Source organism: Labeo rohita, chromosome 13, assembly GCF_022985175.1.
Source record: "Labeo rohita strain BAU-BD-2019 chromosome 13, IGBB_LRoh.1.0, whole genome shotgun sequence".
NCBI lineage: Eukaryota > Metazoa > Chordata > Actinopteri > Cypriniformes > Cyprinidae > Labeo > Labeo rohita.
Genome location: NC_066881.1, coordinates 8,376,902 through 8,391,362, shown reverse-complemented (window position 1 = coordinate 8,391,362; position 14,461 = coordinate 8,376,902). Strand labels below are relative to the sequence as shown.

At 33.0% G+C, this 14,461-nt stretch overlaps 1 protein-coding gene across 1 annotated transcript in view; it reads right to left on the bottom strand.

The window, feature by feature from the left end:
* epas1b (endothelial PAS domain protein 1b) overlaps positions 1 to 14,461 on the bottom strand; it is a 56,246-nt gene that overhangs the window by 14,352 nt on the left and 27,433 nt on the right. The window contains exons 4-7 of the mRNA XM_051125427.1: positions 12,299 to 12,383; positions 8,759 to 8,871; positions 8,475 to 8,677; positions 4,018 to 4,124 (exon numbers count right to left, since the gene is read on the bottom strand). Coding sequence (XP_050981384.1) covers positions 4,018 to 4,124; positions 8,475 to 8,677; positions 8,759 to 8,871; positions 12,299 to 12,383 — 508 coding nt within the window. The remainder of the gene's footprint in view (positions 1 to 4,017; positions 4,125 to 8,474; positions 8,678 to 8,758; positions 8,872 to 12,298; positions 12,384 to 14,461) is intronic.

Genomic DNA, 14,461 nt, shown 5'->3' with positions numbered 1-14,461 from the left:
CCCGTATGACTTTCATATGTCTTTTATATTTATATAATCTGATTTCCTGTTTTTGCGCTATTTCGTCAACGAAAATACTTTAAAACAAAGCCACAGCAGAACTGTTTTGCATCTCTGAGCAATACATGACGATGTTTTGTTACTGAATCAGTCAGGCATTTGAATGAATCGGTTGAATGAATGACTCAACGACTCACTCGTGCAGTAATTTGTCGCCACCTACTGGCGATTTTAAGTTTATATTTATATACTTTCCCCCCCAAATCATTTCAAATCACTATTGAACGTTTTGTTTTGAGAACATCAAAACCTTATATGTGACCCTGGACCACAAAACCAGTCTTAAGTAGCACGGATATACTTGTAGCAATAGCCAAAAATATGCAATGCAGAGGTGGTACAGAATCTGCATCTAAAGTGGCATATCGATGCATTCACACTCACTGTTTAATGCAGAAAATGAATGCAGTTAACCTGCAGTTACAAATGCATATGTGACCCTGGACCACAAAACCAGTCATAAGGGTCATTTTTTAAAAACTGAGATTTATACGTCATCTGAAATCTGAATCTGAATCAGTTACTGAATCAGTCAGGCGTTTGAATGAATCAGTTGAATGAATGACTCAACGACTAACATGCAGTAATTTGCCGCCACCTATTGGTGATTTTAGGTTTATATTTATATACTTTCCCATTTCCCCCTAAATCATTTCAAATATTACTATTGAACATTTTGTTTTGAGAACATCACCTTATATGTAAACCTTATATGTGACCCTGGACCACAAAACTAGTCTTAAGTAGCGCAGATATATTTGTAGCAATAGCCAAAAATACATTGTATGGGTCAAAATTCTCAATTTTTCTTTTATGCCAAAAAAAAAAAAACAGTAGGATATTAATTAAAGATCATGTTCCATGAAGATATTTTGTACATTTTCTACCGAAAATAAATCAAAACTTAATTTGTGATCAGTAATATGCATTGCTAAGAACTTAATTTGGACAACTTTAAAAGTGATTTTCTCAATATTTAGATTTTTTTGCACCCTCAGATTCCAGATTTTCAAACAGTTGATCTCAGCCAAATATTGTCCTATCCTAACAAACCATACATCAATGGAAAGTTTATTTATTCAGCTTTTAGATGATGTATGAATCTCAATTAAAAAAAAAAAAAAAAAAAAAAAAAAAAAATCAATTTAAACTTTTTGGAAAAGTTAATTTTTGTTACTCCTGCAAACTAACCACTACAAACAAAAAAAAATATTAAGAACATCAAAAGCTTTAGGATTTAGCTTTCCACAGCAGATAACATGCTCAGAGATGTAACCAGGTGCAAATTTTGTAATAAAACGAATGCAGAACAGTTTCTCTCATCATTTTTATGTGGGACAGGGAAACAGAAAATCCAAAACTGCCACCCTATACGAAAAGTGCTTCTGAATGTATATGCATGTTCGCTCTGAGAAGTATACACTCTTTAAGACTCTTGAAGTATGGGAATGTTTTTTATGGCCGTTTGATAAACGATGTAAGCTCTTCTGAAAGTTCAAGTGATTAGAACAGAAAGAGACAAATACTGTAAGTGGTGAATTCAGTCACGAGGCAGCTCCACTCTCAACAAGCCTAATCCAGATCAACACTTCTTTTTTTTTTCTCCCTCTACACACTTTGAAAAGACTCTAATTACATGTTAACGTCACGGTGGACAGAAGCCACTCCACATCCAGCATCTGATTAGGGAGCAATCTGGGACACCTGGCCTGGCTGAGGAGCACCGTAGCTGCGTTCTTATCTCCTCTGTCACCCCTAATGGGGTTCAAGATGTCCTAATGGCTGCTCCGGTCATCCTTAATAGAACCAATCCAATAAGGCTCTTTTGAATCGCATTCATAACTCAAACATGCATGCGAAATGCAATTTGTCTCAAATGCAATTTCACTTGGGGGGGCTGGCATCCTCAGTATATATATACATATATATTGTTGTTTGCTGTGTGCGGACAGTCTGTGTTTGTGGACGTCGACAGATATTAGGTTTCACCTCTGCTTAGCAAGAAAGAGACAGATAAATGAAAGCAAAAAGGCAATTAGATGCAGGCAGCATGATGATGGTGAAAACGTGAGTGGAGAGCAGCTACAATGATGTATATATGAAGAGTTCATTTGCAAAAACAGATAACTCAATTTTTAACAATTTTCAAAAATCATGTTTTTTCACTGTGCATTCCAATTAATCGCAATCAAACTGCAGTTGGGTTATTTTGAATTGGTAAAAAATAACTAAAAAAATAAAGCTAACTAACACAAAACATGATAACATCATAAAAGACATGATTTTTGAACAGAGTTATGCATTTTATTTGTTTACTAGTTTTTTGTCAATGGAAAATTCAATGGAAACTTTCAATGGAAACTTTTTATTATTTTCATTCTTAACTGTAGAATTATTTTTTTTATTTAGAAAATGTATTATTATAGAAATAGGTTTACATTTTTAAAACATTATTATTATTATTATTATTATTTTATTTTTTAAGAAAAATTTTCTATGCTGAAAAAATCCAAAACCAAATGAAATCAAAAAGAAAATCTTTTGGATTTAATTGTTTATTATTTGTTTATATATATATATATATAATTTAAAAATAATTAATAATAAATGTTTAGATTAATAATTCACTGCAGTATACACTACTGGTCAAGTATAATAAGTTAAAATAATTTTAATTTTAACTTATTATTATTAGTAACTTTTTTTTTTTTAGAAAAATGTAATATGCTAAAAATCAAATCCAAAGTCCAAAAAGATTTTCTTTGTTTACAAAATAATTAATAATTAATTAATGTTTAGATTACTAATTCACTGCAGTATATGCTACTGCCAAAAGCTTAATGCCAATAAAAAAAATGTTAATGTTTTTGAAAGAAGTCTCTTATGGTCATAAAGTCTGCGTTAAACAATACAGTAAAAAAAAAGAACAAATTCTGAAATATTATTAAAAATTAAATTTGAATACATCATAAAATGCATTTTTTCTGTGATGCAAAGCTGAATTTTCAGCATCAGTTTTTATTCTAATATGCTGATTTGCTGCTCAAGAAACATTTATTATTATTATCAATGTTAAAAACAGTTCATTAATATTTTTTGGAAAACTAAGAAACAAACAATACGGTACAAATATTTGAAATTTAAATATTTTGCTATATTATAAATGTCTTTACTGTCAATACTGATCAATTTAATGCATCTTTGCTAAATAAAATGTATCAATTTTTAAAAATGATTAACAGGCAGAGAACATTTCTGATTAGTTAAAGTGTGCACCATTTATTTATTTATGTATTTGTTTATCTATTAATTTATTTACTGTTTCCAAAGCTTCTGGACACCTATTTCAATGATATCTGTCATATAGGAACATTTTATGCATGTTATTATTTCAACAAAAGGTTTAATTAGACAATGCACAATGAACAGGATTCAGAGTATTATGAAACCACGGGAAAAAGAGGTCAATAGGTTCATGCATTCAGAAAGAAAGTGAGTGCAAATGTGTACTTGTGTGTGTACATATAGACATGTTGCTGTGAAGTAGCAGATATCAGATAGCAGTTCCACACAGAGTGTGTGTTTAAGGCTGACTTGTTCTGTGTTGAAGGGTTGAAACAGTAAACCTTGGGAACGCAGGCTTCGCCACCTGTGCTGACCTGATCCGCCGCGCTTTCTCAGAACCGGACCGCCCGCTCCCGCTTTCTAACCACGCTCACTAATCCGCTTCCCCGGTTCGCTCACATGGCGCCGTTTGATGCACGCAACGGCAAGGCGGTGTTAAGAGTGTGTGTTGTGTGTAGCAGTCATATGATTATGCATGTGGATGTGATTTTCATTTCTTAAATATGGTCAATTATTTCCCAATAACACATGCTTGAAGTGTGAAGGAGAGAAAGTGTTTCTGGCTTTCTTACACAAGGCTCACACACAAGGGTGCAAATGAATGACACGTACGGTTCTGGTGGCTTTTGGTGACGCTGTCGGAGTCCAGAGCGTGATAGAACTCGTACGCCGAACGGCCCAGGAGATCTTCAGGACTGTAACCCATCAACTCGGAAACTCTGGAAAAAGTGCGAGGCAGTTAACATTAAAACACACACACATTAACACACACAATTGCACAAAAGCTCTCAGCTATTTTCTTTGATCTGCACAAGCTTAGTATTTTTTAAGCCAATTTAATAATGATCCATTTCATGTGATTTGTTCGGCTGATATCAAGAACGGGAGTTTCAGAGACCTTGTGTTGTCTGAGGGTGCATAATTTGAATTTATGAGCAATAATACATTATGTATTAATAAAACTGTAACAAGCAATAAGGCTCATTAGTTAACATTAGTTAACTACTTTATTTAACATGAACTAAGAATAAACAGCATTTATTAATCTTACTTCATGGTAATTAAGTTGGCTTGAGAAAGCCAACTTACTGATCTGCTACATAAGCTGCTTCTTCTTCTTCTTCTTCTGAGCCAAAACTCAGTATCTCCTCACAAAGCTTTAAAGCTACAAGCACCAAACTCAGGTCAGACCTTCAGACTGGTCGAAAGTTAGTTGCTATATCTTTTCTTACTGATCCGGCTTACGGTTTTTGAAAACCAGACTATTAAATCCACCTAAAATCCCATAGACTTTCATTGAGGGGGTGAAAACTTTTATACAAAGAGAACTATGTTGCATTTAAGATGGTTATTGCTATAGCAAAACTTAACAACTCCCTACTTTAAAAACAGCTAAACCCAGCCTAAGGTGAAAGGCTGCTTTGGCTGGTTTTAAAGTGGTTCTGGCCACTTTTTAGCTGGTCAGGCTGGTCTTAGCTGGCTGAGCTGGGAAACCTGCTAAAACACCAGCCAAGGTTAAACCAGCTATTTTCAGCTTAAACCAGCTAAAACTAGGCAACCAGCCTAGGCTGGTTTTTACTGAATAAAATGGTTTTAGCTGGTTTAAACATGTTAATCATGCTAGCAACATGCCAGTAACTTGCTAAAAAGCTGGACGTGGATGAAACCAAAGCCAAACCCATTAAATGTACAAATGGCCACAGCTGCTTATCGAAAAATAAGGTGGATACTAACGGATATCCTATAGATATGCAAATAAATAAATGTATTTTATTTTTTATATATAAACAAATTTATACAACAGTTCTTCCTGTGGAGTGTGATATTCTAGTGATATCAGAACTGCAACCGTTCACCGTTTGTATCACTCCATATGTGGTATTTTGCACAGCAGGTGTCATGGCGGACGCCAAAATCCACTATAATTTTATAAATAATACTGAATGTGTGTCATGGAATGCAGTTTTAAGAATTTTTAGATGAGAATGTACTTGTTTAGACTTCAAATATGCAGTTTGTTAATAAAGATAACATCTATTTGAAAATTTGCTTCGATGCTTTCAGAAATGTGAGCTCCAGGGCGTCAGCAGCCATTCAGCAATTCATGAACCCACCGAGAGCAGCCTTACGTCGGCCAGCTCTTCTGGAATTTGCCACTGGCTCTGATGTCTCTACAGTGGTCAAACATGAGATATAATTCATTTTGGGTAAATCTAATGATCAGTCTTTGGTCTAATTAATCTGTTATTTGTTCCAGCCTGAGGGCAAAATCTCACCACATTATATTTTATGTACCTTCAATGTTGTATATCAGAGTGCTGCCTTTGTACTTTTGTGTAACAGTTGTATTTTATGTGTAACAGTTATGTGATTTTGTGCAATGAATGTGACACGAGTATTATTTAGTTCTAAAAGTGTTTAGTGTATTTAGCTGATCCTTGTACTGAAGTTACATAATGGCAGACAGCTGCAGATCACTGAATCTGTATGCATGTGGGTGTGTGTTTCTGCAGGCCAGTAAAGTCTGCACTTACCATAAGGCAGTGTATTTGCATTATCAATGGGAAAAACGGATCAAGAGCTATTTTGAAATAAGCAGAGGTTGTTTAAGGAAGGCCTTGGGGCCCCCAAGTGAAATCTTTCCATAGACGCCGTGCTCCAAAAATGAAATAATCATATTTTCTGTGAATTCGTGTGAGCTGACATCACAATAATGACCATAATTACCACTGGATGGGTGCTTGAGTAAGTTAAATGACTCTACGTTTCTCTTATTCTTCAAGGTGACACAAGTCTAGGCTCTTGTAAAGAGCAGGGCACGCTTTCAAAAGCTACTGCGGAACATTTCAGCATTTGAGCAATCATTACGTCCATTAAACATGTCTCATCTGGTCTTTAATATGATGTTTTTCCCTTTTTTCCAGTTACTCATGCAGGGCTCACCAACAAGCCAGCCATTATACATGTATGCAGGTCACTGACCTGGCATTATATTTTTGATATCTATTATCAGTTAATTTAACATTAAAAATTGTTAAATTTAAAAAAAAAAAAAAAAGTGTTTGAAGTGGTTCTCACAACTCTTATTTTAATTATCATTATATATTTCATATGCATTTTCTATTTAAAACATTATACATTTAATGTATATATTATTCAGATACTAATATCTTACATTTTTTGTTATAAATCTCTGGTGTTTATGCATGTTAAAACACTGTAAAATCTCTAACTTCATTAGCAGGGAAGCAGGTTTAGCACTGTGGTCTGGTCTGGGGATTATTGGGTGGAGACATTAATCACAGAAAACATGACGGCAAACACTTTGAACTGTGTGTGGACTGTGTTGAGAACAGCGAGTTCTTTGTCAGACGAGACAAGAGGAAATGCTATGGTGTAAACGATGGTTTAGTGATGGCACTAAGAGTCACACATTTCCACTACGCCACTGTTTGTTTGGGCCTGGAGTCTCAACCACATTTTATTTACTCAATTAAGTGTCATTTCAAGTAGTGCCCATTTCACATATTTGCCCTACTGCTGCTGACCTTTATATTTTGGCTCATTTGCTTAAAAGACATTTTCTTCCTCTGATCAGTGCTGTTACTGTTAACTAAATCTTTAAGTTTTCTTTAATTGAAATAAAGCCGAAATAAAGTTAAACAGAAATGTTAAATGAAAATGTTGCCTTGGCATCTAATTGAAATGAAATAAGTTTAGGTTGAAGTAAAATTACAAAAAATTTAACTAAAATAGAAATTAACTGAAGATAATAAAATAATTATACATGTAAAATTTAAATTTTATTTGCAAAAATAGATAACTCAGTTTTTTTTTTTAATTTTCAAAAATCATGTTTATTACCGTATCATGTTTTTTGTGTGTGTGTGTGTGTGTGTGTGTGTGTGTTAGTCAGCTGTATTTTTTAAAGTTATTTTTACTTAATCAAAATAACCCAATTGTTTGACTGAGATTTTAAAAAATTGTTAAAATTTAACAGAGTTATCTGTTTTTGCAAATGAACTCTGCAAATATAAAATTATATAAAATAATAAAAATGTCAAAAGCACATTTTTACCAAATTTACCAAAACTTAAATGAAAACTGAAAATATAAATATAAAGGTAATTGGAAAAATATGAATAAATGGAAAAATAACAAATACAGCATAAATAAAATTAAAAAAAAAAATAATAATAATAATAAAATAAAAATAACACTTCCTACTTCACTTCTACCAATGGCAAATGGCCAATGGAGTAATTCAGCTAATTTATATCATATATATAAATATTAATAAATGCAAAAATAATAAATACAGCATAAAATAAAATAAAATAAAATAAAATATAAAATAAAAAACTGCCTACTACACAAACCAATGGCAAATGGCCAATGGAGTAATTAAACTAATTTATATCCTATATAAAAATATTATACATCTAAATATAAAGCAGGCTAATTTATATCCTATAAATAAATAAATAATTCTAATTTGAAATCGCACACACACACACACACACAATATATATAATAGTTTAAGTTTGTTTATTAATTTATTAAATGTATTTATTAAGTTAAATAGTAAATATGCTAGTTTATTTAAAATTTTTTAGAAAAATCTTATTTGCCATTTTTATTTTATGCAGAAACTAATATATTAATATTTTGTTTAATTGTAATCATTTTAACATCATTGTTTAATTGTAATTTAATTCATTATTATTTTTTATTTTAAACTGTATTGATAAAAACATAAAAATCACACAAAACAAGGATGTAAACTGATTAAACAGACCGTTTAAAAAAAATGATAAACCTCATATAAACTGAAAAGAAAATAAAAAGCTCATATTTAGTTAGAAGTTGGACAAACATAATTTTGTGAAGGTTAAGTACCTCCTTTCACTGGCAATTTGTGGATGGATTTTATTTTATTATTATATTTTATTTCATCCTCTATTGATGGTGTCTAGTATCAGAAATTGTCAACAGGATTTGTTATCGTTTGACAATACAATTCTTATGCTGCACATTTACTCCAAGAATGTGGGTTTGTGTGTTTGTACCTGTCATCACAGTAAGTAAACTTCATGTCCATGCTGTGGCGACTCAGAAAGGTCTTGCTGTCGAGCGGCGTGTCGATGTTTGATGGATGGGCGATGGGCTCGCACATCATGACCACGCAGGTGAGCGGCGGCTCTTTAAATCCGCACAGCACTCGTGCAGGACAGCCATTATACACCTTTAGGTGCCCCGTGCAGTGCAGGACCTGAAAGAACAACCATCACCTTTATGAGCCACACGACATCTGACTCCAGGTCAGTGCTTATTGTAAACAGAAGTTATTCACCTTCCAGCTGGCTGACTTGAGGTTGACTGTGCGCCCGCGATTTGTGACTGTGCATTTCATTCTCATGAAGAAATCCCTCTCTGTGCTCAGCTCCTTGCCTTTCTTTCCCATGCCTGCCGATTACACACACACACACACACACAAACGTAAAGAGCGTCTCAGTTTAGACATGGGCCAAAAATCCCAGGAAAACATTCCTAACATTCTCCTTCCGTGCACACGGAAGCCTAAACTCAACACAAATATTTTTTCTTGGGTTATCAAATTCCAAAACATCTTACAGCACTTTCAGTATTCAATATGATCACTTTTAGAAAAATACATGTGTAAGCTAAAACCAAGCAGAATTACAAGCTGAGGCAAAATACTGTTTGAACAGTTAATGCATGTCTTGTTCTTAGCGACCGGTTTGCCATTAGGGTTTCCCTCATGTTTGCACAGAAGTGTTCAAAAACAGTTTGTGCTCCACAGAAGAAAGAAAGTTATTCAGGTATGGGACGACATGAGGTTGAGTTAATGATGATCAATTTTCATATTTGGGTAAACTGTACCTTTAAGTTCCATATTTATAAAACAGCCTTTATGACAAAGTCAAAGACATCATGAGGTCAGAGTTTCACCACTGGCCAGCAGATTTTTTTTCCTCACAATTACGAAGAACAAACTTGCAATTCAGACTTTTCCCCCCAAAACTGAGTGATACAATATCACAATTGCGAAGCCAGAATTGATAGATAAAAACTCTGACTTTCTGACTTTTTTCTGAGAACTGCGCAATACAAAAATCACAACTGCGACAAAGTCAGAATTGTGAGATAAAAACTCAAAATTCTAAATTTTTCCTCAGAATTATGATATAAACTCACAAATCTGATTTTTTTTCTCAGAATTGCATGATAAAAACTCAAAATTCTGACTTTTTTTCTCAGAATTATGATATAAACTCAAAATTCTGACTTTTTTTCTCAGAATTATGATATAAACTCACAAATCTGACTTTTTTTCTCAGAATTATGATAAAAACTCAAAATTCTGACTTTTTTCCTCAGAATTATGTGATATAAAATCACAAATCTGATTTTTTTTCTCAGAATTGCATGATAAAAACTCAAAATTCTGACTTTTTTCCTCAGAATTATGAAATAAACTCACAAATCTGACTTTTTTTCTCAGAATTGCATGATAAAAACTCAAAATTCTGACTTTTTTTCTCAGAATTACGATAAAAACTCAAAATTCTGACTTTTTTCCTCAGAATTATGATATAAACTCACAATTCTGACTTCTTCCTCAGAATTATGTGATATAAACTCACAAATCTGACTTTTTTTCTTGGAACTGCATGATAAAAACCCACAATTCTGACTTCTTCCTCAGAATTATGTGATATAAATTAACAATTCTGACTTTTTTCCTCCGAATTTTGTGATATAAACTCACAAATCTGATTTTTTTTCTCAGAATTGCATGATAAAAACTCAAAATTCTGACTTTTTTCCTCAGAATTATGTGATATAAACTCACAAATCTGATTTTTTTTCTCAGAATTGCATGATAAAAACTCAAAATTCTGACTTTTTTCCTCAGAATTATGAAATAAACTCACAAATCTGACTTTTTTTCTCAGAATTGCATGATAAAAACTCAAAATTCTGACTTTTTTTCTCAGAATTATGATAAAAACTCAAAATTCTGACTTTTTTCCTCAGAATTATGATAAAAACTCAAAATTCTGACTTTTTTCCTCAGAATTATGATATAAACTCACAATTCTGACTTCTTCCTCAGAATTATGTGATATAAACTCACAAATCTGACTTTTTTTCTTGGAACTGCATGATAAAAACCCACAATTCTGACTTCTTCCTCAGAATTATGTGATATAAATTAACAATTCTGACTTTTTTCCTCCGAATTTTGTGATATAAACTCACAAATCTGACTTTTTTAAAGAATTGTGTGATATAAACTCACAATTCTGATATTTATCTCAGAATTGTGATATAAACTCACAACTGCCAGTTAATAGCCAATAGTGTGATATAAAGTCAATTGAGAGTAAAAAAAAAGTCAGAATTGTGAGTATTAAATTAAACCTCACAATTCTGAGTTTTTTTTCTCATCACAATTGCGAGTTTACATCACGCAATTCTGAGGGAAAAAAAAAAGTCAAATGCGAGTTTATATCTTGATATTCTGACTTTATAACTTGCAATTGCACGTTTACATCTGACATAAGTCAGAATTTTGAGTTAAAAATCAGAATGACCTTAATTCAGTGGTGGAAACGACCTTCCATACCAGTAGAGTCTGAAATCTTTTTTTTGTTTGTTTTTTCTAAGTTTGTACTTTTATTTGTAGTTTCCATTTTAATGGTTTAATTTAAATTTTTGTCATCAAAAAGCATGTCTAAACTTATATAATTTAACAACAATTTATTACAAGTTTTATAGGACCCTCTAAAATCCATTTAATTTTTTTTTCCAAATAACTGCTTTTTATTTATTTATTTTTGGATTATGTTGTACCAGTTTAAATCAAAAAATGTCTAATCAGTTGTTTTGGATTTTATTTATTTTCTTTTTTCAGAAATTTTGTGTTGTCTGCTAAAAATTTCTCTCTTAATTTTTAATACAATTTTATCATCAAAAACAGTGGTAATTAAATGAAGGAAAAAAAAAAACATTAATTAAATTAATCTTTTAAAATACCATCAAATGAAAATTCATGATAAAGAGCAGCATGCAAGCCTTGGTTTGGACACACGACACAGGTGACCACCTGACCCTCTCAACAGCTTGTTTTATTATAGTGAAGGAGGCAAACACCTGAAATAGCACAATGAAATTTGACCTTAACAACACAGAGGTGAGAGGTTATGAGAGGCATGCAAAGATGGGTAGGAAAGTGTGGAGGTCAAATAAAAGAGACCCAGAATAAAAGGGGAAGGGACTGTGGGTGCATGTTTTTTAAGGCATGATTATTATTGTTTCACATAACTAATCCTCTCCTATGAAGCTATGTGTTTACTTTACATTAGGCCTTTACATACTGGTTTTGGTATTTCTGCAAGTCTGTTTGCAGAAGAGATAAGAATGTTTCTTGAGAGGCTCCAGCTCCTCTTTCTCTACGGCTAAAACCACTATTATCTAATTCATCTTCATAAGAAAAAAGCCCATATAAAGGAAGCATGTAAAGTGAATTTGACATGCAGAGCCCATGCTGAACTACACTTTGAAAGCTGGATGCTTTCACATGCTTTTGGTAAGCAATTCAGAGTAATTCAGAGTAAACCCGAAAATGCTAGAAACTTGCGATTAATACACGTTTGAATCATGTTTAACACATTTTACCATGCAGATTTTCCCATGAAAATATAAAAGAAGAGAAATACTGTATGAGAGACACTGTATGCAGGCTGACCTCCCCACATTTCTCTGCTCATGTTTGATTGGCTGTTCTCTGGCATTCTCACACACGCTTTGTCTACATATAGCAGGATTTGCAGCTAGTGAAGCTGAATAAACAGAAGTGACATACCAGCTTTGAGGCTGAGGTTCTCGCGGATCTCCTCGTGGTCACAGGGGTGAGTGAAATCAAAGATACTGTGCCCTGTGAGTTCCACCTACAGAGAAAGACATGCAGGTATTGTCATTGCATATCATGAAACAATCTAGTTTTCATAACAGGTGAATCTCATGATATATTGCACTACTGTTCAAACTGTATGTTTTTCACTCAAAAACGAAAATTACCTCATGATTTACTCACCCTCAAGCCATCGTAGGTGTATATGACTTTCTTCTTTCAGACAAATACAATCAGAGTTATATTAAAAAATTTCCTGGCTCTTCCATGCTTAATAATGGCAGTGAATGGGTGTTGAGATTTTGAAGTCCAATAAAGTGCATCCATCCATCATAAAAAGTGCTAAACTATATTTTACTACTACTACTATCATACACGTTCATAAGAGAGTGGCGTTCCAGCAGATGAGTGTTGACGTAAGCTCGGTGAAAATATGCTAGTTTCGCGAGAACCAAGTTTTATTTACAGTCTCCTCTTGGCTTATACTGAAATCCTCCGAAAACATTTTTCTTTACAAATCCTTGTTTTGTACTTCTGTTTTGTGACCAGTATTTTGTTTTGCTCTCTCCACTGCACTTCCACGTTCATCAATTCTCACCGGAGCTACGTCATCTGCTGAAACGCCATAACTGTTAGAAGGTTAGAAGGCATTTCAGAAGGCCTTTATTAACCCTCGTAGCCATGTGGAGCACTTTTTATGATGGATGAATGCACTTTATTGGACTTCAAAATCTCAACACCCATTCGCTGCCATTATAAAGCTCAGAAGAGCCAGGGCATTTTTTAACATAACTCCATTTATATTCGTCTGAAAGAAGAAAGTCATATACACCTAGGATGGCTTGAGTGAGAGTAAATCATGGAGTATTTTTCATTTTTGGGTAAAATTTCTCTTTAATAAACAATATGATAAGAAATGTTTCTTGAGCAGCAAACCAGCATATTAGAATGATGGAAGGATCATGTGACATGGACTAAATCCAAGGAATAAAGTACATTTTAAAATATATTTAAATAGAAAAGAGAATTTCGAATAAATACAGTGAGTATAAGAGACTTATTTCAAAAATGTAAAAAAAATCTTTGGATTGAATGACAGTGTATATAGCATTAATTACATTTTGCATAAAGAAGATGAAGATTAATCGTTATGATTAAGAAATTATTTTGATTGTTTTCATGATCACTTCCAAAAAAATGTGCGCCATTAAAGTGTCCGTGTGGAAGCTGAATAGTAACACGCTCACTGCATGACAGATTGAGGTGCCGATACGGTCATTTGCTCTTAAAATACTTCATAATTTTTGGTCATACAGATACAAGTAATACACCTTTCGATCTGTAACGACTTTACTTTTCTTTGTGTGCACTCACAATAACAACGAAACATTGCACTTTTGTAAAATAATGAAAGCAAACAGAATGTGCTTTCTGCCATATCAGTCTCTGTGAACTTGAGTGGAAACTCTGAAACTCAATATATACTTGCCTTACAGGCATGCAAAAAAATGTATCTACAGAAAGCGAAATGTTAACTTTTAAATGAACCAATTCAAATGGAAAACAAATATTCTCAGATTATGTAATCTGTATGAAACATGCATACAGGTGCATCAGTACTCTGGAGATGACGAGTCAGTGTCGCCGACTTCATCTCTTAAGCCCAAAACAAACAAAAAAAAAAAAGTTTATCAATAAATTATTATTAAGTTAATGCAGCCTCCTTACAGTTTTTCCCTGACACATTCATAATCATTACTTTTGCCGGTGTGCTTGGCAAGTTTTGTGTGCATGCTTGAGCGCTCATCAGGCTATGTAAGCAATTAAATGCTCATTAATATGATTTAAATGGTATATTAATAAACATGCGATTAGTCGACTAATGCTTAAAATGAAAGACTACTAGTCGACCAGAAAAAGGGCATCCCTAGTTTCTTGTGATTCTCATTTTCAAGGTTGATTCTCAATTAATTCATATTACTATAATACAGTAAATGTTTCACTTTAACAGTCAAAGTACTGTAATACAATGAATTTTGTTGTTCCAAAATGTCTAAATATTTGTATATAATTCACCACTATTTATTTTACATTACTAATTATATTTAGCATTAT